This window comes from Pagrus major, chromosome 4 (genome assembly GCF_040436345.1).
Source record: "Pagrus major chromosome 4, Pma_NU_1.0".
NCBI classification, from domain to species: Eukaryota; Metazoa; Chordata; class Actinopteri; order Spariformes; family Sparidae; genus Pagrus; species Pagrus major.
In genome coordinates this window covers 17,695,183-17,720,480 of record NC_133218.1, presented here as the reverse complement: position 1 = coordinate 17,720,480, position 25,298 = coordinate 17,695,183, and the positions used below count along the sequence as shown (strand labels likewise).

Sequence of the window (25,298 nt, the reverse complement as noted above, 5' to 3'; positions counted from 1 at the left end):
CCGTCACACCAAATGTATGAACAGAAACATTTCTTGGTAATAGCTATTAACACATCTAAATGTCTTCGATGTTTAGCTGTTTTTCTATGACAAATCCTTGCGCCCTACAAGTTTACTCAAACAACTCCTGCCTCCTTAATCAACTACACAAAACAAATATTCTCTGTGATGCCCAACTACGCTTGTGAGACTTTGCTTAAGGCCATGTTATAATTTTAAAGAGGCCCTTTGGAACATGTTTATCTCTGATACAAAATCCCAGCCTCTTGTGAATGAGAAAATGAAATAGTCAATGTTAAGATTTCACTTTTAAATTGAGTGTGCAGCCTCGCCACTAACAGTTCTGTAGCTGTCTGTGAGCTGCTTGGATCTTGCGTTAAATAAATGGTCTAAATGGCCACGGGATTAAACGAGGTGCTGGTTATGGTGTGGTAATGATGAAGAAAAAAGAGAGAAACTGCAAATCTAACTGCACATTCATCTCTAGTGGATAAATTCATTACTGTCAATTTGTTTGGAATAACTTTGTTCATTTACGCTGACTGCGCAGCTAAATTTATCCTGTCTACGTCTCACTGCTTACTGTGTTTATGCGAACTACTGTGTGGCTATGGTAAAAACTGTTGTTATCAGGTTTGCTTACCTGTTTGAGCCTGAACTCATTGATCTGCGCAAGTGAAGCTTCCAGCTGTTTCCTTTTGTTGGCTTTGGCAGAGCCAGGAACAGAGTGCCGAGGTGGCTTCAGCGAAGACTTCTTGGAGATAGTTACAGATGAGGTCAAACCAAAAGGTTTGGGGGAGGTAGACGGTGGGAAAGTCGAACGGGGCGGAGAGGGGACGGAGAGAGGCTTCGGGGAGGAGCAGAGGGAGAGGGGCAGGTGCTGAGGGGAGGCGGAGGGCAGCAGTTTTGGAGGTTTGGGAGAAGCAGTGCTTGAGAGTGCCTTTGGAGATGTGGTGAGGGCTATAGGGGAAGAAGACGGTGAAGACTCCCTACGGGGCTGGGCGAGGAGTGCCAGGGGCTTTGAGTTGGCAGCCAGGCCAGTGGACTGGATCACACTGAAGTGCTGCTGTTGCCCCTCTGTCCGGGACCTGGAGCTGTGCAGGGCCAGCGGCGAGGTTTGGGATAAGGCAGGAGGGGAGACAGAGCAGGGTAAGGGCACAAGGGTTGGGGGGTTGGAGGAGACCTTCTTGTCCTGGGGCTCCCCAGAGAGTGGTCTGTCAGTTTTTGCAGTTCCAGTGCTTGATGTCAAAACCTGCAGATGAAATTTAATGAAGAACTGTTACAAGGACAGAGAATTCATTCCTCATTTTAGTAAATAAAGGCACTGAGATCAAGCTGCTTCTAGGGTTTAGTAGAAACGAATTACATGTAATCTGTATGCAGTTTGCATGTTCTCCCTGTGCTTGTATGTCTATTAGGTTAATTTCTTCGGTCAGTGCCCTTGACGAAGGCAGAGAACCAGTTTCACTACTTTGTAACTTGTATGATTTTATGTGAGTAAGTCTCGCAAAATGACCAGATTACATTTGAATAGTTTCATTGTCAAGGATCATTTCATTACATTTTTTAATTATGTCTTTAAAATATGTCAATTTAGAAATGTTTAATTTATACTGACATTGAAAATGGAAGATGTGTGTTGTGTGTTACAAGAGCAATGTCCTACACGCACCATTTAATAAAAACGTACATGAAAGAAACAGCATCCCACGTATTGCAGAATACACACAGTACAACTGTAGTACTGTTTTTGTAAGGGTAATTTGACTTTACTCTCTGTACGTACTGAATATGCAAAAAATGCATTTTATTTGCATTTTATATGAGATGTATAAAAGAGAAAAAAGAAGATTTGTGAAACTCAATTTTTTGTGTCCGTTTTTTAGTATTAGGTGCAATTTATTTGATTTAGAAGTAATCCAAAAGTAATCTGAAAGTAGACAGATTAGATTACACTTTTGTAATCCAATAAATTACATTTCTGTTTACAAATACCCTGGCAGCTTCCTGCTTTACATTCATCTCTATATGTAATTTTTTTTCAGTTGACCAAAAACGTATTATTATTTGTCTACTATTCTCGTTTACCTTTGTTTTCTTCTTTGAGTCTGATAATTCACTCTGTTTGTCCTCTTCCTCGTCATCCTCATCGTCATCATCATCGTCTTCATCATCCTCTGCTAGGTCTTCCAGATCGCTGCTAAGGGACCCGTCACTCGAGCTGTCTGAGGATGTGCCTGATTCGCTGTTGCTCGCCACACAAGTGTCTGCCGGCTTCTTTCGTGGCTTCTGAGTCGAGAAAAAGAAAACTGCATGAATCAGCTTCACTGTATAATGCATAACTTGTGCATTTCACATGTCAATTTGAGTCATTTTTATAGCCGAGAATGACAAATCCCATTTTGTCTTAAAGGGGGTTCACAATCTGTACAGATCTATTCAGATAAGTAAATACAACAATATTCTCTGGACTGACCTTCTCTTTAGTTTTCTGGATCGGCTTTTCTGCCAACTCTGCAGGATTGTTCTGAGGGCTGCTACGATGACTGTTGGGGGTGTCTGAATTTTTGGTTGGCTTGGTAGATGTCTGAACAGGAGCCGGACTCACAGAAAAGCTCCCTGATTGTGTGGTAGGAGGACAGACACCGCTGCCATTCACTGCCCCGTTCACCCCTAGAAAACACAAAACAGATGTTCTATATCACTAATCAGCTCCATCTTTGCAGAGAACTTTGCTACGCAGGATAATGAAATATCTGGAACGAACTGCAGAATAAAAATATTGATTTATACATGTATCTCATCAAACATGCTGCCTGCGCGAGGCACAAGCCCAACATGAGTGGTTTACATAATAAAAGATAAATTAAAAGATACTGTGAAATTAAAAGAGTGCAAGAAACAGAGATTACGACAGGGAACAAGAGAGAAAAAAGGAAGGAGAGAGAGGTTGACAGAATCACTAAGTGAGGGCTTGAAAAGAAGAAATCTCATCACGGGAAAAAGTGGATTTTGGTTGTGGAAGAAGGAGAGGAGACAGGAGAGAGGGAAATAGAGGTTAGGTTGTTTATTTTCAGTGCAAAGTGCCTTGAAGAAAAGCAATTAATACACATATGTACACCTACATAATACATATGATAGGGCAATGTTGACGACTATATAGATATGATGAAGTTTAATTTAAAACAGATTGAAATCACCTGCTATTAGTCTATCATAATAAGCATTTTTATCGATTAATGAGTCATCCGAGTGTGCACTGTACCTTTAGGTGGGGTGTGGCTATTCTTGCTGGGCATCCTGATCTGAACAGGACTGGTGCTGTGGTTGGGCTGAATGTGAGGGGTGAAGAATGGAGGGAAGCCAATGAAAGAAGGGAGAAAGGCAGCAGCAGCTCCCCGTCCATGTGCTTCAGCAGCTCGCCACCACTCTGTTAGTGAGGAGAGGAGAGAAGAGGATTAAAGATTCTTTCCTCATTAGCCGAAGTGCTGCCCAAAACTCAAAAGTCCCCGTCTTACCAGAGAGGGCTCCTAGCTGGGGGTGGGCAGCCAGAGCAGCTGACATGCCCAGTGAACCCAGGCCTCCGAACTCAGGCCTGCCTGCTCCGGCAGTGTAAATGGCTCCGAAGGCTGGGTGGTTGACCAGAGGGAAGGCACTTGACAATGTGGAGCCAATGAAGGGCTGCTCTCCTGCTGCTCCAAACAGACGGCCTGAGATAGATCCAAACCAAGGAGGACGTGTTGAAATGGTGTCAGATGCAATGCATAACAAATACTTGTGTATAACGACACACTGGCCAGTGACACAGAGCAACAAGTGGAGATATGTTCTCAACTTTTGACTGATTACATTTTAATAAACACACTATCTCTTCTTTAAAAGGATAAATGATGCTGTTTGGAGGAATTTTCAGCCTTTCCACTAAAAATTCAAATTCAAATAAACACCTGCTTCAGTGATAATCAACTTACGGCCTACCAGCCAAATCTGGCTAAGGTGTCGGGTAGCCCACCAACCATTTTCTAATTCACAATGAAAATTAATTCATTCACACTGGTGTCCTTTTTTCTTTGTTTGTTTGTTTGTTTATACCAATTAGTAAAGGTTCATTATTATCCATTGGCTGACAGATGTGCCAGTTTTGGATGACGGGTAAAATAAGGCGGTTAACTGAGAGAACGCTGATTTTTGCGTGATGGCCATTCAGGCTGTGCAAAATAAATGCAGTAGGATCAGATGGTGAGCTATGCAGGGAAGACAACTATTAACTGAAAAGAAGGAAAAGTTACACCGAGATGAGGACAAGTGTGTATATCACACTGCGATGAGTTATCTGTCATGCATGCCCAGTTTCAATGTGTGTAACAAGTTAATTTGGTTAATAATTTAAGTTAATATGTCGGTTAATTAATTACATTGAAAATAAAAAATTCAAAGAAAGATGAGCTAAAGGCCTTTAAATGTTTATTACATTTGTCTGAATTTGTCTTAATGTTCTTTTATAAACTGGCCCTAGCCTCTTGTTGTTTTGCAAAAATGGCTCAGGGCAAAAGTTGAGTGTCCCTGACCTACTTCTTTAACAGTAAGTAAGATGCTGATTCGTTAACACAGAGAGGGTTTGACTTGTAAAAATTGCACAGTTTCTTGTTGATGGTTGATAGTATTTAAAGGTATTTGTGTTGTTTCAAGCTGCTGTTTCAGTTTCACATACTGACTTAAGTCCTATATCACAGGAATAAAAGAATATTTCAATACAGGGGTTGAATTTCAGCTTGAACTTTAGTGTCTAAAAATACTCAGCTCTAACTTGATTTTATTATTTGTACATATTAAACAAATCTTGCTAAAAAAAAAAGTGCACATAAAGTGACATCAGTGTACAACTGGTGTGACAGTTGTTTATTGCACCTTTAGCACAACTCATTGCCCTACTGTTAGTTTTGTATATGTTTATTTATGTAGACCGAGAACATTGTTCTTAAATTACCTCCCTGAGCTCTTTTCATGTAAGGACCGACAGTGTGTGAAAACTAGACTTAAACAGCTTTGAAGGTGTCGCTTCTTATCCACCTGACTATAGAAGAAATAAATACAGAACAACCGACTTCTATTTGTGTGAGAATTAACTTCAGATTTAGCTTTCACTGAGTGCACATTGCACCTAATTTTAAGAGGCAGCCGTACTGTTTCTGAGCATGACAGACTGACTATTGCTTCACCATGACGCTTATGTCTATATAGTAGAACATTTACATTCAAATTACAGCATTTCGCTATAATCCAATTTGAGCATAGGGTACAACAATTTGTGTATTGATATTTCTTCAGTTTAGAGTTCTGTGACAAAGACTGGATGTTGTTGGTGAGAAAAAGAAGTATGTGTATAAGGCGTAAAAAGCTAACCTCCTTCTCTCCTTTTGGCATTCAATTTCAGCACAGAAGAATACTTCATCAACATCATCATCGTCTAGCGTTTTCCTGAGCACAATCATTTCTGGCAGGGTCGACTGCCACATATTACCTCCTCCCAGAGTCAGATGCAATTTGGTGTGAGCATATTTCATGCAAATTCAATTTCTATTCCAGAAAAAGGGAGAGCAAGCCTGCTTGATGCCTCCGCATAAGCCAGGTAATGCACATGCAAAAAAAAAGAAAAAGTGATGACTGAAGAAAAGGAAAGTGTTGTACACAGTGCGGATGAAAATGTCAAACTACTATACACTTGCACACACCACAGAAATGTAAAACAGAGTGACACTGGAGCACTGTGTTTTCTGAACTAATGCAGTCTGGGATCTAATTATCCAGAGGGAGACACAGTAGGGCCAGTTATGTGTACTCTATACCAAAACACTGAGGCAGACTGTAAATGAACATGATTCTATAGATGCATCTCAGAGTCTGTTTTTAAAGTGAGAATCAAACCGTTTGTGGTTATGTGGTGAGAAACAAAGCCTTGCATGCCAGCAGTGTGAGAGTATAGTCCTTTGTGTTGCCTTCAAGGCCCCTCTCTACCACCAGACAGCAAAATCTGCCTTTTGAATGTCATTAGAATATGCTGAATATGTAGAGGCCGCCTTGCCAGCGTCAGCTAGTGGATACGAAGATAAACGACTGCATTGCAACCCCCAGAAAGGCCAGCCACAGCATTCACTTATGCCTGGGGTGCCCACCTCTCCCCCCCTCACACACACCCTTTCCCTTTCTAGGCATCTGCAAATGCCTTTTCAATATTAATGCAGGCTTCCAGAAGGCGAATAATTAAATCTAAAAATTTGAAGCGAGACAGAAGCACAGGAAAGACATACCTAGGATTACCTACTCTCTCTTCCTCACTCTGTGTCTCTGTCTCTCTCTCTCGCTCCCTCGCCCTCTTTCTCATTCTGTTTCAATCCTTCCTCCACTCTGACAAACTGCACCGCCTGCTTTTTTCATGTTTGGATGCTGCCGAAGGGGGATTAATTTGTTGTTTGTTGCAGTCAATCAAATTTCCACAGACAGATTTAAGTTAATTGCATCCGTGAGTTGATCCCCGAAGAAGAGAGTGCTACAAGCGCCGATCAGCTTTTATTCTCCGAGTGATATCCTCATCAATGACACACGCGTGCATGTGCATGCGCATGTGTGCGCGCACACACACACACATACACACACACACACACATACAGAATCCGTGCTCATTTTTCTGTTTGTCAGATTTTCTTAAGTGTTATTGGCACATTGGCAAAGGACCTTGAATCAATGCCTGCACAGTCTGTGATGACACTATATCTCTGCAATACGTAATTACTGATGTTACCTGCTTACACAACACACTTGACATATTCTTGTTGTTCTGATTGGGAATGTTTTTCCCTTTAATTATGATTCTTGGATGTGGGAAAGCGACACCGTAGACTTGAACTCTTTTGGCTTATTTGTGCGTGTGTATACTTGTTTGACATACAGTCCACACAACGTACAAGACATTGCATGAAATGAATAAGAATTGGCTTGCTTGATTCCCACAAAGCGCAGCAGAAGTTCAGAGCTAACAGCCTGCCTCTCAGCATTTCATTTGACGTTCAGTCCAAAATCGCTTATCTAGAAAATCTGAGCACACGTAATGGCACAGAGGGATAAGAGGGATGTATAATGCATAAGGAGGAGATGCTCCTAATGGCTTCTTCTTTGGGGCAACACTGAGGAGATGGAGGACAAAACAAGGGGCTTTATTTCGTTCTCTTCCTCTTCTCGTAACGGAAAGGAAAGACAACAATCATGGAGAAAGCTGGATACGTTATTCCCTGCTCTGTGCAATCTTGGTTTATGTGTGTGCTTATGTGTGTATGTGTGTGCATGTGTGTGTGTGGGTGTGTGGGTGTGTGTGTAGTTGGCCTTTGAAAAAACAGCAAGACATTAAGAAATGAGGAGAAAGAGAGTATGAGCAAATGATTCACTCACTCTCACAAGGGATATTTGAGAAACACACAGAGATGCAAACACACACACACACTAACGCACACACACACACACACACACACACACTAACACCAAATATACACACACTTCTCTTTGCCTAATGGCTTTGACCAATACATGGAAAGGAGTCTGGATGCCGGACAGGGCTGACTAGACACTGAGTGGCTGACAAATGTTAAATCATGCAGGCAGAGGCTCTCTCTCTCTCTCTCTCTCTCTCTCTCTCTCTCTCACTTACACACACACACACACACACACACACACACACACACACACACACACGCATGCACAGTGTCGTGCTGAGCCTGACTCTGAGGCAGCTGGAGCCAGAGAGCTGAAGGTTGTCAGGAGACATGGCGAAGCATGTGTGTGTTTCTCACACAAAAGAGCCCCCTAATTGTTTGGGATTCATTAATGCAGCAGCTTTTCAATTGCAACCCAAGCTGTCAGGAAAAAAAAAAATCTTTGTAGCTGGGAGAGAGGTGTATTCACACAGGCTGCAAAATAACTGTATAATTAATACTGGAGGAAACTCATTCTTTCTTCATGGTAAAGAAATGAGGAGGATTGTGAATGCTATCGAGACATGAAGGTGACCATATTTGACATGTTTTTATGGTTACATAGAGACTGTTTGCAGCGTGTTCTGGTATTTTTTTGGTCTTTGAGAGACGTAAGATTGACAGAAGGAGAAAAAGTGTTTCTTACCAGAGGTGCTGAGGGTGGATCCCAGTGCTGAGGGGCTCGGGGCCAGGCTGCTCTTGGAGTGGGGAGCAGGGGATGACGAAGAGGAAGAAGAGGAGGAGGAGGAGGAAGAGGCCGCAGGGGAGGAGGTGCGAGCAGCAGACAGGGTGGGCGCAGGGGAGGCCAGCCGCTCTCCAGACTCCATATCTGTCAAACACAATCCAATCAGCAGGGTTACAATAGCAAAGCACACCCGCCCGTACACTCGCAAACACACGCACTTAAACACACACACACAAGTGCATACTGTCGCACCTACACAGCACACACACATCTCCTGACACTTTTCCTTTCACATCTCACTTCCCCTGAACAATATTTCTATTTAGCCATGCTCACTGGCTCCCAGCCTCCATTGATTCTATATAGGGCCGGGAGGAGGATGGCATCTTCTTTGATAAAAAACAACAAAGCTAGTATTAAACATACCAATGCTTAGACAGAATAGTCACTTTTTTACCGAAAACCTACTCAGTAAAGGGTTGAAGTGGGATGTTAGGACTGACAGAGGTTAGCAAAGGAACTCAGACACCAAATGGACAAATAACACATTTTTCACTTTTCTGTCATTCTCCTTCCCTCAGACAAACATGGGGGCGTGCATGCACAAACAAACTCACACACACACACACACACACACACACACACACACACACACACACACACGTGCACACCTGTGTTTGACAACTAAGATCCTTTTACACGCCCTTGATAAAAAAGACTGTCATTTAAATTTAAGAGCTCTTTGAGGCCTTTAAAGACAACATTGCTCCCCGAGTCCTAACAGTCAGAAGTAGAACTAAATGGAGAGGCTTTTAGATGATGGGTGCATTAACTAACACGGTAGCTCTCCATTATCAGTCTCACACAGTCATCAAGCCAGCCATTATCAACCAACCAACAACATAAACCCTCACAAGAAACATTTGGTCATTCTGCAGCCGAATATTTCACTTACATTTTTCAACTTTAAACCCATTTTGCTTACAACTGAGAGCACAATGTGTCTGTGCCCACACAGCTGCTAACTTGTGCAGCTAAATAAATACAAAACAGTCTCAAAACACATGAATTTGTACACACACGCGTGAACGCACACTTCACACAATTCAACCCCCACTGCACACACACATACACAAAATCACCTCCCCTGTCTATCACATCAACCTGACTCTTTTTCTCTCTTCTCCTTTTCCATATCCCTCTGCCTGACACTAATCCTGGACTGAAAATCCCCTTCAAAAGCACAGTTTGCAGATTGTGTTTTACAGGCAGGCTTTGTTATTGTGTCATTACACATAAACAGTCTCTGCCTCCATCTCTCTTTCCTTCCCTCTCTCCTGCCACCCCTCCGCCACCCTCCCTCCCTCTCTCCTCTGCAGTGGGAGCAGAGCCACTGATTAAATCTCTGAGACAAAAGCTGCTATCCTCTGAATATCAAGTATCAGCCTTTCGCCAGGAGCAACACTGACAAGAGAGAGGGAGAGTGGGAGAGGGAGAAAGGGAGAGCGAGAGGCGAGGATGACAAGAAAACCTGCTGCAGTCCACGGGGAGGAGGCTGGTGTGCCATCGGACTTGGGCAGCCATGACTGCCATTGCTGCAGTGAAAAGACAGTGGTTGTGTAATTATGAGCAAGGTCAAAGGTCCTTCGAGCGGCCTCTCATGCGAGGTGACAAGATGTGGGTTAAAGAGCCAAATTATCAACCCAAATAGCAAATAAATGAACATTATATGTTAGCTAAACATTTTCTGGCTGAGTGAAGATGAGGAGTTTTATTGTAATCTTAACCAGAAACTGTTGCCTCTCAGCCACATTTTGTTGCATGAATGGCTGTCACACTCTGTGCTCCTTTCACTTCGGCTGTCACCCTTTAAATGTCAGGTTAGGGTGAAAAACAAACATGAATAAACTCTTTCACAAGAGTTATTTTTCCGTGGCTACTCCTGACAAAAAATGTAAGTATCATTAGACGTGTGATGAAAATGGAGAGGAGCTGTGGCCCTTCATAATTATCATAATGCACATGAAAACAAAAGGCTCGTGTCTCCGAGGACGAGCAAGCTTATGTGGTGTCAGCTGGTAAGTGAAGCGGATCATTCCCTACCTTTTCAGGGGGAAGGAAAAACAGAGAAAGAGAGGAGAGAAAAAAAGAAAGATTTAGACGGGGGAAAAGGGATAAGCAAGACAATGCGCTCTGATTTTGTTGTGGAGAAAAAGACAGAAGAACGAAAAAAAGTAGAGAAGATGAAGGACAGGCTGTAAACCATTCCTGTCGTTTCTCAATATCTGCACTTAATGTCTCGCCTTGTCAAAACGTGATGATGTGAACAGAATTGATTTCCCCTCTAACAAACAACAAAAACGCAATCCCTCCTTTGCAGAGGTGTAAAGCAGAGCTACCCTCCCCCTCATCTCCTCTCATCTCTCACAATCTCTCAAAGGGCCTCTTTCTGGGATGAGAGATGGAGAGAGAAAGGACAGCGGGGGAAAAAATGACTGCGAGGCAAGTCCATCTTCTTCCGACAACTGCAAACTGATCACTTAGAGCAATTAAATCTAATAACAATAATAAGATTGAGCTCAGCAATGTACCACCAAATGCACAGCCACAACAATGATTGCAACAATAATGGAGCGCCAAGGTATTTAAGGATCCAATCCTGACTTAATTATGAGAAATTAAAATGGATTTAGCATCAGAATTAGCTTGATTTTATAGGTAATTAACGGCACACCACAGTGGCGGTATAAGGCAAGCATTATAATCTCCGTGAACGGCTAAATCAATTTGACTTGAACAACACCAACCAATCAACACGGAGCGGTGCAACCAGAAACAGCAGGTCCCGCAGATGCAAGGAGAGGGAGAATTTATGCTAATGACTGAACTATGATTTATAAGATGTGTTCCAGCGCCGGATTCAGAGTCACGTCCACAAATACACCACAGCACCCAGCTGTCAACGCATGCAGCTAATAGTGGCTGGATGCAACAGCCCTTCAGGAGATAGTGTAGCTATAAACAGCTCTGCGGTTTTATGATTGCATGTGGCCTTCATATAGGAGCCTTCACATGTCAGGATCATCTGAAAGGAGAGCAGAATTGTATAAAGGAGAGATGGAGTGTGTCCATTTGGTGGCAGTGGTGGTGTAATGGCCTGTGCTGCCTGGTATGTGGCCTTACATCACGCATTTGTTTTGTGGTGTTGTATGTCTGTGTTGCGTGTATGTAATGGTGCTCGGTTACACATGCGGCGGTTTTACAAAAGCCTGCCAATACATGTGCCTATAGAAATCTGTGTGTGTGTATGTGTGTGTGTGTGTGTGTGTATGTCACAGCCTCAAACTATTCAACCCCCTGTGTGTCTCACTCCTGCCCCTTTTCCTCCTCGCCCCTTCTACACACACACACACAAACACAAAAAAAACCACACACACACACACACACACACACACACACACATACACACACACACAGTAACAGATGGCTGATACTAACTGAGATAATCCGCCAACAGAGTCATCAGCATGGATCAGTGGTAATCAGAGTGTGGACACAATGTCTCTTCTCCAGCCGTAATGGAAGGAGCGCCTGGCGCAAGAGAAGGGAAATGCATTATTCCCCATGATGCCCTGACCCCATTCAAAGACACACGGTGGCTCCCAGCTCTCTTTCTTTTTTCTCCGTACCGCAGCCGACAAAGACTGTCTCATCGCTGCTTCCGCAACATTCACTCTCTCCTCTGGATCCCTCGCTCCCCGCCTTTTATTGTGATCTGCAACTGTGTCAAACGCAGACCTCTATTTAGCTGTGTCCTGCTCCGAGCGGCTAACGAGAGAAATGTCAACATAGCAAGTGTGTCATGATGAAGGTTGCTGGTGAGGAAGAGGATCGGAATGAGTAATCCACCATTAGCACTTCTTGTTAAATCACACACAGTTTTTTTCTGTATAACTCAAAACAAACATACTGACTTGTTTTTATATTAACATTTCCAGCAAATAAAGAAGTACTTTCTGAGAACTGATAATATTCGTCATTTCCACAAGCTCTTCTGGTGGTTACCACGCGGTAAACTGTCAGTCAATTCGCAAGAAAATCCTTCTGAGGCACTACACACACACACACACACACACACACACACACACACACACACACACACACACATACATACACACACACAGACACACATAGAAAGGTACTTACTGTTGCAAGTGTGTTTGTAAAAGTGAGATCATTGACTCTGAATCAGCAGGAACATCTTTTATTTCTGACCTTGTGGTGCACTGTGTTTGGACCTCTCATCTCTCTTTCTGTGTTTGCGTTATGTTCGTGTGGCTGCGTGTCTTTGCAGGCACGACATGTGCATATGGATGTGGATGTTTGTACTTTGCATGCTTGTTGGCAATGAACACTAACTGAGCAAGATCATCTTGCTTATAGCAGAGAGCACGCACAAGCTCGCTTGACCCCTTTTCTCCTCCCTTCATCCACCCCCCCTCTCTGCACACACACCGTCAGCCAGGAAATGACATAACCAGGCGTCTTGGCAAAAAAATTAAGTGACAACCTTTGTCCAGAGTCAAACATCAACTCAGAGAACATTTAAAGAGACAGCATGTCCTGAGTGATATCATGCTAGACCCACTGGTTGCAAAGTCTTGAAGGTCATAACAGTAATAGTATGATTGAGCTTAGCTGTAGTTTGATCATTTGCTCCATAAATAAGTGAAAATTGCTCAAGGTGATGTCATGCTTCTTTTGTCAAAAACCCAAAGAAATTAAGTTTTAAAACAGCAAATCTTCCAAACTGAGAGGCTAGAACCAGGGAATGTTTTGTATCTTTAATTGAAACTGACTTTATTAATCGCCTGATCGTTCCAGCTCTATTTTAGTGGTGGTATAATGGCCTGTGCTGCTTGTGTTATATCACTGCAGCACTTCATGACACTTTGGAGGAAAGAGCTTAATGAAGTACATTTTAAATTCATGAAATAAAAAAATCTATACTGAATCAAGATATCAAATGGGATATTTGCAGAACTGCATAAGCGCCTCGAAAACTGACAAAGGATAGAGCCAAGGCCTGAAAGGAGTACAAAGAGACAGCATGCCCCAGAGTGGCCTGTCTAGGTGACAACAACTAGAGTGACTCAGACCCCTCCCTCGGCTCTACTCCTGCCCAGTGACAGATGGCAGAGCAGGGCATGTAGGGGATGGGCACCATCTCTCACCCCGCCTCAGCTAGCCTTGGCAGCGGTGCTGGCCACAGGTCTTATTACAGCCACACCACTGCTTGCCTGCCTGCCTCCATGTAACACTGGAGCTTACCACGCTAGAGCTGCTTACTGCCTGCCAGGGCAAAAAGGTAATGATATGGTCCTGTGTGTCGCGAATGGTGGAGCATGGCGGTAGTATTGAAGAGTTTCCAGCCTCAGTATTCCTGTCTTTAAAAAAAAACACATGCGTATCCATGTCGCTGTAAGAGGCTTTAGATAAAATATAAAACCAAATGGCATGCCACACGCATTCTGTATATTTTTGAAATGACAAGAAATCAGCTCTTGCCAAATGGCTTTATTTGCCTTTTCAAGCATACTGTAGATGCCAAAGGCTGGAATCAACACCCCTACTCACCATCCGTCTCTGCTGGGTTCCCAGTGACAATAATGTGATTTTGGGACATGGTGATGACTCGGTGGAGAGGAATAGGATAGGCTTGTCACTTGTGTTTGATGTCAAACCTATGTGTGACAGAATAGTGTTACTCAGCTCAACCAGACATAGCACTACTCCCATTTCCTGGCCATAAATAGAAGAGAATGAGCCGGTAGTGAGTGTGTGTCTGTGTTGTGCGTGTGTTTGAGAAAGACTATCTGTGCGTGTGTGTATCTGTGCGCACACAAGCACACCCATATGCGCCATTCTGAGTATCATAAAGTAAGCTCAATAAGAAAATTCCCATCTCTTATGCTCATTCGCATCTGCATCCAGCCAAAGCTAATTATTCTCCCCATGGTAACCTAGCAGGGTCTTCACATCAAAAAACCAGAAGTGTGCATCAGGCAATCATCCCTGATGAATCTGCCCTTCTCCCTCTGCTAGCCACTCACACTCATCTGCCAGTCTCACTGCTCATTACAGTTTTTCTGCAGACTGAACCAGATCTGCTCGCCACTGGCTGCATGTGTCTACAAGAGTCCATAATGACTTTGGAGCAGTTTGGAAGCACAGAATAACACCATCTGAATGCCTCGGAGAATACACACATACATTCATGCGCACACACATACTCGCCCCATGCATTGGAGGCAAGGTGAGTGGTAAATCAATGCCTGTTGAGGTTATTTACCATTTAAATTACAGACTGCAGTATTTTACATTTGCTCCACTCCAATTTTCAGAACCGAGCATCGCTGCATGAAACTCAATGCAAAGTGCAAACCTGATGATTTGCGAAAAATGTACCCCGAGGCCTCAAACATTGAGCTTAGATACTAGGTGTACAACTCGCTTCACAAAATACATCCCACATATTAAACACAGTTGCTAAAATTCTCCAGTATTTAACAAGACACCTGCAAACGTTTGCAAAATCCTGCAGAACTAAATCAACTTCAAATGCATTTTTTATTTTGTCTTTCCACTACTTCTGTGATTTGAGCATTACAGGTGCTTTAAAACAACAATCACTTAATGTGTTTGAGCTGTGAACACACTGTTTTGGTTTAGAGCTGCAACGATTAGAAGATTAATCGATTGGTTCAATCAAAAAAGAAAATTAGTTGCCAACTATTTTGAGAGTAGATTGTTTCAATATCAAACATTTGCTGGTTGCAGCTTCTAACATGTAAGAAGTTGCTGCTTTTCTTTTTATATACATAATACTAAATGAAGAGTCTAAATGAAGATTTCACTTTGGCCTCTAGGAAATTGTGATGGGCATTTATTTTTATTTTTTTACAATTTTTTTGACAACTTGTAGACTAAACGACCTAATTGATTAATCCTGAAAATGATAGGCAGATTAGCCAATAATAGAATAATCTTTAGTTGCAGCCCTATTGACATGCAAACAGTCTTTTTTCTTGCTTAGTAGACACCTGTATATCAATTTAGCTCTGTCACGTCTCTCCCAGATAAAGTGACTGTGACCAGAAAATCCCAAATATTAAAACATTATATTTTAAAAGATGTACACAATATAAATATGATCTTATATATATTGTGATTTTGAGCTCATATCGTAAGCAATCATATAAAATCTCACAAACTTTCTGATATGAACCATGGATTCTCACTGTTGAGAGTGATTTCCTGTTTAAATCTGAATAAGATATCCCTCATTCTGCAAGCTGCACATATTTAAATAAATGCAGGAAATACAAAAATACATAAAACTGAATAACAGGAAATAGCATCAGTTATCAGGGAATATCAAGGAAAGGAGGAGGGTGGGGGGGGCGGGGGAGTGAGGGGAAGGGAGGAGGGAGAATGAGCGCAGTACTCCAGATATGCATAATGCAAATGACATGCATGTCAAATGGCAAAACAAACTGACAGTGACAGAACAATGGAATAGCCAGAGAGCGGCAAGCTTTGCTTGAGCAGTCGTTGGAGCCCCTTCTGTCCATTTCCATGGGAAGAAACCATTTAGAGTCAGTTCTGTTCTGCTGAAACTTTACTTGTAGGAGATAGGTGAGATCACTGTGTAAATGTGACAGAATTCAGATAAGTGGTGTGATGGCAGAAATAGCTTATTCATGACTACCAGTAACAAGAGCCTGGATGAATACCGGCCCTGGTGCACGTGTTGTCCGGAAGAATAGGTTGAACAGTCACAGAGCCCAATTTTTACTGCTCCCTCAACCACACAGAGCTTCAATAGTCATGTTTCTTCTTCACTGGATAAACTGCCACTTATCCAGAGAGCTGCGCTGTAGAAAGATGCAATGACTAGTTGTCAACTAGTAAATTAACTGCCAACTTTACTAAAAATCAATCTGTTTTACAGATTTTTTAAGAAAAAATTTTTTACATACAGCAGTGAATGATAAGTTGATCACCTAGGTTGCTCACCTAGGTAGAGTCTGATTTCAGCTCAATGCCCTTTGCTGCATGTCATCCCCTCTCACTCTCACTCTCTCACTCCTTTCCTGCCTTTTCTGTCTTTTTCCAGCTGTCACCATCACAAAAAAAACAGAAATGCCAAATAAAATAATTCATAATAACCATCATTAGATTTATAGTTAATTATACTTCAGTTAATAGTTATTTCACTGTTAACAAACAATGAAATGCTTCATAAATCATTTATTAAGAAATTGTTTCCTATAAAGATGCGGCTGAGGATTATAATACTTTTTAAATGGTTCATAAACACTGTTTAGTTCATTTATAAAAATTACTCGGATGACCATTATAAAGTTGCAACTGATGTTTATAAACATTTACAATTGCTTAATAAATGTTTTAGAAAGCATTTAATTGTTTGTTAAAAGTGAAAAGGAGATGTAAAACGTATTAATAATTGTTATTATTACGTGTAACCATAATTTGTCATCTTGCAATTATAGGCATCACTTTCCGACATTTTATAGTTCAAATGCTTAATCAGGAAAATAACTTTCAGATTAATCGTGAATAAAAAGCTGCAGCCCTAATTTCAACCATAAAACTTCCGAAGGCCTTGACTAATTATCAGTAAGTTAATGTAAAACAACACCCTTACACATGATCTTGCTGATTGTCTTTGTGTTTGTTTTGCAATACCACAATATCACAGCAAAACCTGAAATATAACACTGCACACAGTTTAGGCACAGTCATATTTGTTCTTTCCAGTTGTACTAAACACATAAAATGCAAAATTATGGTTATCAGTGGGTTTTTTTTTAGTTCCTATAACTTGCGTACAGCAGTTGCTGAAAGAAAAGGCTGCTCACATCTGTGGCTTGATGCTGTGTTTATTATCTCTTCTGCGACCCCCCACCTTCACACCTTTCTCCCACCCAGCCTCTCCTCTCTTGCTCTGCTTTTTACCCTTAGTCTTTTGTTGGAATCATCATTAATAACACCTTCACCATAATGGCTTCATTATAGGAGCTTGGCTCTCTGTTCCACTGCAAACAGACAAATGCTAAATGAAAGTAAACATGTGCGTAACATCAGCTACTGGTAAACAGAAAATATGTTCAATGGCACGTAATCCACAGTGTTACATGTGTGTTTGAATGCTTAAATCAATCAAATTAAGGTTTTAAAAGCTATTGAGCGGTTTCAGAAGAACGATCTGGCAAAGTGACGAGAGAAAATCCACCAGCAATAAACTCAATATGTCAATCACTTGTATTCCTCTGTTCAAACGGCTGCTTTACTTAATGTTAAACATGTGAAAATGACTGGCTGGAAGAGAATAGTGTTGTATTGACAGAGAGGGAGGCAAAGCAGCGGGCAGTCAGCCACTCTGTTCTGCTTCACTGCAACATGGGAGGGAGGCCAGCGTGGACACACACACACACACACACACACACACACACACACACACAGATGTAAAAACACACATACAGGCATGTACACACGGGCAAGCACACACTTGCACAAATGCACACACGCTGATTCTCTCTCTTCCTCTCACGCTCCCTCTCTCTCTCACACACACGCGCGCACTCTCTCTCTCACACACACACACACACACACACACACACACACACAGTGCAGCAGGTGAGGTGCCAGCACATCACAGCGCTGCCATTTTTCAGTGTCTTGCTCAGGGAGAAGCGCTCTGACATTTTATGAAGCACTCTGCAGAAATCAGCAGCTTGTAATGGCGGCTGGACTGTCACTCCTTTCCACTCTTCACACTCCCTCTATCTCCCTCCCTCACACTGCTTTTAAGATATAATCTCCCGTGATTAGCATAATCTAATCAATTTTACAAAATTGGCTTTTAATTACAAAGAACAATCTCTTCTTCTTAGTCTCTGTTAAAGATTTAAATGTCTTTAATTTTTTTTTTAAATAGCAAACTGAGGCGAGAAGTAAAACACTGGTGAGAGGTTAGAAAATGCCCATCAGCCTCAAGAGAGATAATGAATGAGATTAATGGTATAGATGGCATAAAAAGCATCATTTAAATTGCAGGTTTTTCTGTAAGATTATTTTCTTTCTGATTTGACATTATGAATCAGCAATCTAGTAAATGCTCCACACTTTTTTTTGCATGCAAGCTGTTATTTTCTCACACCTTTATTAATACCTTGGAATCATTGTGGCTGATTTTACTTACTGGATAGGCCTAATAATTAGAAACCCAGCTGTTAAATATGTCCTCTGCACAGAAAAACAGGGATCTATATCCATGATTAACTCTCAGGCATGTTGTTGTGCCTGACAAGCTCTCTGTTGAGCAATGATTAACAGCTAGTGACTCTACAAACCACTGCTAGCACATTAACACAATGTTTAGATTAGCCAGCCTCTCATTGAAGCCATTACTGCTGGAGCTAAGCTAACAGCCGTCTTCGGGAACCAGGCAGCCGACAGCCTGTGGCCCGACAATTTACAACGATGACAGAGCTTGGCAACCACGCTCTAAACTTTTCCCCCAAAGTTTGACTCAGGGCCGGTACATTTTAGAGTAACTCAGAATAGTATGCCCACAGGAAAAAATGTGATTCAACTTGAAATATGTGGGAAGTGTCGAGGCCAAATCTCTGAGTGTAGGCTACGCTATAAACCTTAAACTAAGCCGATTTCATTAATGTGACATTAGCATTTGTAATGAGAAAAGGGGAAAAAACCCTTGGGACATCTTTGTACTGTTACAAAAAACCACACATAAACATGCACGCGCATGCCCACGCACTCACAGACAGATTCACAAATACACACGCAAACATAAACACACACAAGCACATAAGGTGCAATATCAGGCACTAATTTACATCCATATTACACAAGAATGACAAAATGCAGCCAAAACACAAAAGAGGGAAAATAGTATTTGCGTAGGTTTTAAAATGAAATATCTCAGCTTAGTGTCTGTAAACTATCTGTGACAGTTAGTAAATCTGTTCAACCTTTACTGATGAACTGAGCAGACAAATAAAGCCTGGCATTCACTCCCACTCTGTTGCTGCAGACGGAGAGTAGGGGAGGAAGACAGTGTCAAGAGCTAATCTTCAACTATCTCATCACTTTTAAAAGAAAAAAAAAAAACTTGCCAATACACGTTTGTGGTACTCCACAACTCGGCGCTCAGGCGATGTGTGACGACGCTCCTTGTTTCCTCTTCAACAAAACAATTGCTTATATTAAGCTGACCTGTCCCTTTTTCAGACCCCACAGCAGTCCTGGCAAGCATCTACATGTTGATTTGTTGGGTAAGTGACTGTAAGGTTTTCATTAAGTCTATATCGAGCTGCACATTTCCAAATTGAACAAAGTGGCATTAGGGCCTGACCAATGGTTTGATTACTTTAACTGCTGTTTGTGTGAGTCATTGAAATTAGGACCTGAAGATAAAGCTGAAAGCTTGGATTTTAACTAACAGTGAGATAACATCAAATAATGGTACTGACAGATGAATGTGCCACTTATGTGTTACTATGTTAAGATGATACAAACCTACACAGGTCCAGTTATTAAAGGTCCAGTGTTTAGGATTTAGGGGCAGAAATGGAATGTAATATTCCTAATGTGTAATGTTTTCAATAGTCTATAATCACCAGAAACTAATCGATATACATTGTTATCATAATATGAGACATAGGGTCTCAGATTTGGGATATTGTGATAAGTGTTGCCATCTTAGATTTATGTTTTTTAAGAAGTCACATAAAGATTTATATATGTATTTGAGCACATTCAATGTAAAACAACAAACAACAAAACAAAAGCATGACAGCAGTGACTGATAACAAAAAGGAAAATGTGTAGCAGAACAACTACACCTCACATGAGCGATGTAACTGGGTGAAGGTTATGATGATAACAGTGATCTAAATCCATTTTTACTGGGACCAGCAGTAGAGAGTCACTTCATCAGTTAATCATTTGACCATTTATAAATGTGTCTCAACGCCATATAATAAGCAACTAGCACAGTGTATATTTTGGTTTTGGTTTGTATCCAAAAGATTTTTCTCATCTAGACTCTGAGCACTGAGATGCTTACTGACTTCAGTGACAAGAAGCCTTGTAATGATGTGTGCTTCCCCACATAATGAAAGTGGTCTATAATCACAGACTAAACACTGCTTTGTGTGGATTTACAAGACTACAAAACTAATGACATAAAATGTCTTTTGAAATGAGTGACATGTAGCAAAGATCCCCAGTCAGAATTAGACCAGAGATGTCGTGCATACTTTGTCTGGGGCATCTGGACACCCCATATGAAACATATCTCCCTCATAAGCCTGTAATTGCGTTAATAAAATCTCTTGTTGAAAGATTTGTGTTTTCCGTTTTTATGACAGTGTTGCAATTGTTATGTCACCTGCCAAAATGCTGGCAAGGATGAAACTAGAACAAAGACACTTTTGCACGTGTGTTTCCAAACATTTAGGCAATAAATTAAAGCACAATGCCAACTCAGCGTTCATCAGGAATGATAAACAGTCCACTATTAATCAGTTTAACTTTGAGCTCCACTGATCCATGCAGCTGTTATTTGTTGAACAAGCTTTTTGGACTTTTTGACAGTGCCAGAAATATACAGGTATGGAAGAAGAAAAAAATCCAAACACTTGTATTACCCTATGATGTTAAACATGCATTTTTATAGTGAAAGATCTTTGTCAACTAACTGTAAAATGTGACATTTGAATAAGTGCTACAAAAATGGCAAGAAACTTAATCATACAACACAAATTCAAGACCACTGTGTGAGAGAGAGAGGCTTAAAAAGAGACCAAGTCATGGAAACCCACAATTCAGTGAGCTGAGATTAGGACCAGAGCTGTACAACATGGTGGTCACCACAGTTTGCCTCAAGGCATGCATAATGTTACTTTCACACAGTTTGTTTGTTCTTTTTGCTCTGCTATTGTGACATCTGATTCAATGCACTTGCATTCAATGCAAAAAGCTGGTCCCAAAACATTCTCACGTCACGTTCTGTGCTCATGCCTACCCTGTCATCATTGTCAAATGACAAAATCGAGCCAGGAAATCAGGAAACTTCAATTTCAGCTAAATAATTTACATTGGTGAGAAATGGTTTTTATTCTCCATAGCTCAATGTGTAATAAAATATGATACTTTTGCCCTAACATGCAGAATATAAAGATAATAAATGAGTGTCATAATGGGAAACAGCTTCACTCTACCATTTTGCCAGTATCACCTTTCTGCTGCTCTATCCAGGACACTTTTTCTCCCCCCTGGGGGCAAATGTAGAAGACCCTTTTAAAAGTCCAGCTGTGCCTTTAAAAGAGTTGGTCACGCCAGCTATGGGGTGCTTTGAAATGCTGTGCAGAATATCCACAAAATAGAGCTCCGTTTTTTTCCTGTGACATGGCCCTATTTCCTGTGTCACCACACTTTCCCTGCATGATTTCATAAGAAAAGTCAAAATATTTGAGCCTCCATTGTTGACTGTGTCAAACCCAGCCTTGACATTACTGCGTTGCGATCACACTCACACAGGTGGATACACACGTGACAAAACACACACACCGACACACAGCGTTAGACTGAGCGTCACCAATGTGTCACACTATCTTTTCATGTGAAACTATATCCACTGGCCCATCCTCTGGATCCTAACACTTCCTCATAGGTGAACCAATCACAAAGCTTGCCATCAGGCCCCTTCTGTTACCTGATATTATTTAAGGAGGAGCCAAGCTGGGAAAAGAATAATAGCTCTGGCTTGATGTGAATGTATGCTTGTGTCTGGTGTGTGTATCTGTGCATATGTCACGACGAGTGGATTTCTTGTGTGGCAAGGATGAAACCAAAGCTGCCTGGGCCTGTTGTTGATAGCCGTGTCTCACCCACTCACTGCCCCATTGGGAGTCAGGACCAAGACCACTGCTCAGGGTCTGTCTGTTCACACACATGAAACACGGGCTTGGATTACACAGGGCTCAAATATGACTCATCCCAACGAGAGGGGGTGGAGGAAGGCCCTGTCTGTTGTTTTGTACAAATGCACACACACATACACACACACACACACACACACACACACACACACACACACACACACACACACACACACACTGCACGCAATGATAGCTACATCACAGGCTCAGAAAGAGGACCTTGTGGTTCCACACACCTGCCAAAGACAGATGTTAAGAATAAATCAGAGAGAAGCTTAGACTGAAGAGAAGCTCCACACTGCCGTATCTCTACTAACTCACTACACAGTACACTTACTGGAGAGCAAACAGCTGCACATGACAACACACACACCAGTAATGAAAGTAACAATAGCATGCATGCACCTGACATGCATACAGAAAGGGAGTACTTTCCAGTTTCCGTCTCACAGGCTCTACTTGCATTTTTGTGTTTTTAGCTCCGTTCTGTTGCTGTGTAACCAACTCCTCAGGAGCTGAGGGTTTTTAAGTGCAATTGTTCAGGAAGAAGCCGAAATCCTCAAACGACAGACAAACAAGTCACAACAAGGCTGAAAGCAGTGTGGGCGGTTAGGAGAGGAAGCTCTTTTTTCCGCTGCTGACTAGGTGAATTTCATGATTTCTTCATTTAAATATAGCTGCACTGGGTTGTGGAGGACCGACACACTCACAAAGCCTGCTCTTTAAGTAGATGTGTTGCACAATAATATACTCAAAAAGCTATTTTAGGGGACTGTGACCTCTAAAAGCACAATTCAAACACCAACGCAACATCATCCTACATCCTGTCAGTCAGTGTGGCACACTTCCTGGTTCCAGAAAACTCAGATGCATCCACACAACACACACAGCTTTTGTCTACGCTGGCAGCCGTGTCTATGGGCATCTTTTGTCACTTGTGGGTTGTTTTTAGCCTTTGTCGTCTAACAGGCTGAGAGAGGCAAAGTGGTCTGTGAAATGGTGTGTGTGTGCATGGTATGCATGTGAGGCGTGTGTGTGAGTCATAAACAGACACCCTTCACGCTTTGTGGCCCAGAAACAGGATAAAACAGTGAGTTAACCAGCAGTGCACTGACATTATCTCTTCTTTGCTGTCCTGGAATGCCAGCCTGCTGTGAAACTCTGAGTATGTGACGTCCTGTCACACCACATAATGTGTCTATGTGTATATGTGTGTGTGTGCGTGTGTGCTAACTCAGGAAAGGAGTGAGTGTGGGTGTTTAGCTTTGTCTTCCTGCATTAAAGGCACAAAGCCAAGTGCGAATGTTTAGGTCTTACAACTTGATACGTCTTCAAATACTAGAGACCTTGAGGCTCGCAAGGAGTATGAAATTATGTTGGTAAAGAAGTCCAAATCCAAAGAACCACTCAAAAAAGCAGCAAACAAACAGCTTTGAAATGAAAATCTGCAACAGAAACATGACAAATGTGTTGACGAAGAGTGTCGGTGTATTTATTTATTGGTTTTTTATCTTTGATCCAAGAAAGTTTGCTCCCGTATGTGCTTACAATCACCGGGCAAAATAAAGCCCAACTCTGGCCCTTGTGATGTCGATGAGTCTAACATCCATGACTCAAGAGGTCAGGCAGCCCATCCAGGCTGAGCATTAGGGGTTAAGGGGATGAAACCAAGTGTGAAATGTGAGAAGACAAGCCAACATGGTTTCTCAGGCAACAAATAGAAAGGCGACAAACATATCTCTGTGACTGCGAGGAACGTGAGGTATGTTAGGAAGAAAGGCCGTCATGTCATCCATGATTCATACCAGAGCAAGATGGAAAAGGAATTAGAGTGGCTTTTTGAACTGCCTGAGTTTAGACATGTTAATCAGTAATAGCCTGTTGTACTTCAGATGGGAGGAGTGTGAGCGCATTGGTGTGTGTGTGTGTGTGTGTGTGTTTGTGTGAGAGTCTGGCAAGTCCAATGCCACTTGGATTTGAGTTGGTTGAGGCAACAGAAAGCTCCAGACCAAGAGATAATCCATCTGGACTGTTTCCTTACAAAACATATGGAAAAATGCAGAAGCTTTTTTTTTTCTTTTCCGCCCACAATAGCTATTAATATCTCACACAGAACATTTGCTCATGTCCCACTAAGGACTGGAATTCCTGCTGAAACACAGTCATCTCAGAAGATTAGAAAGAGGCAGTCAGGCTTTTTCACGCACTCTCCATATGTATTCTCTGTGTGTACGGATGAGCATATAGTCGCATAAACACATATAGTCACTAATGCCTTTGCACTCATCTTTCTCACTCTCTCTTCCTCTCTCTCTCTCTCTCTTTCTCTCTCTCTCTCTCTCACACACACACACACACAGATTTAGGTAAATTGAAGTGACGTAATCTGAACCCTCAGACACGACACGACTTATTCCGCTCAAGTAATTTAAACAAAGATAGCCTTTTCTTTGCCGCTTTGGAAATAATTTACTCTTATATCAACAAGGACACCTAAATAATCACAACAGCTACCTGACAGGAATTGTTCACAGCAGTGCCAAAAACCTGTGTTAAAATGACAGCGCTGTAAATTGTTTTAATTATAGCCGACACAGATAACAGCCTGTGGAAACATCAACCTTTTCTTCAAGCCCTCTACAAGATCCAAACGTACAGTATTCCCTGGAAAACGCCGTTTGTTGTGTGTGTGTGTGTGTGTGTGCACGCGCGTGTGAATACAATATTCATTTTGCTGCAGGAGGACAATCTATGCATAACAATGAGAGGCGCTAATGAAATCAGCCATCAACCTGCGATACATACATATTAAAGCAGGACCTCAGAGTGTCATTCGCTTAGTGCATCATTTGTTCCCACTCGTTTTTTTCCTCTCTGCCACCTGACCTTTAGAGTATGTACCCCCTCCTTCACTTCTCCACGCTAAAAATAGGAAGTGTACCTGCAGTACTGTGGCATTATGCATACATGCGTGTGTGTATGCAACATCGCACAGACATGACAATACATTTCAGGATTGATTCATGCCCTTAAGAG

The 25,298-nt window shown here is 41.8% G+C and overlaps 1 protein-coding gene across 8 annotated transcripts in view; it reads right to left on the bottom strand.

The window, feature by feature from the left end:
- The window catches only part of baz2ba (bromodomain adjacent to zinc finger domain, 2Ba), a 70,337-nt gene that overhangs the window by 24,971 nt on the left and 20,068 nt on the right, over positions 1-25,298 (bottom strand). For all 8 annotated transcript variants that reach the window (XM_073465001.1, XM_073464997.1, XM_073465000.1 and 5 more), the window contains 6 exons: positions 8,170-8,352; positions 3,519-3,710; positions 3,266-3,430; positions 2,477-2,673; positions 2,089-2,289; positions 644-1,252 (listed from right to left, as the gene is read on the bottom strand). In XM_073465001.1, coding sequence (XP_073321102.1) covers positions 644-1,252; positions 2,089-2,289; positions 2,477-2,673; positions 3,266-3,430; positions 3,519-3,710; positions 8,170-8,350 — 1,545 coding nt within the window. In that variant the 5' untranslated portion in view covers positions 8,351-8,352. The remainder of the gene's footprint in view (positions 1-643; positions 1,253-2,088; positions 2,290-2,476; positions 2,674-3,265; positions 3,431-3,518; positions 3,711-8,169; positions 8,353-25,298) is intronic.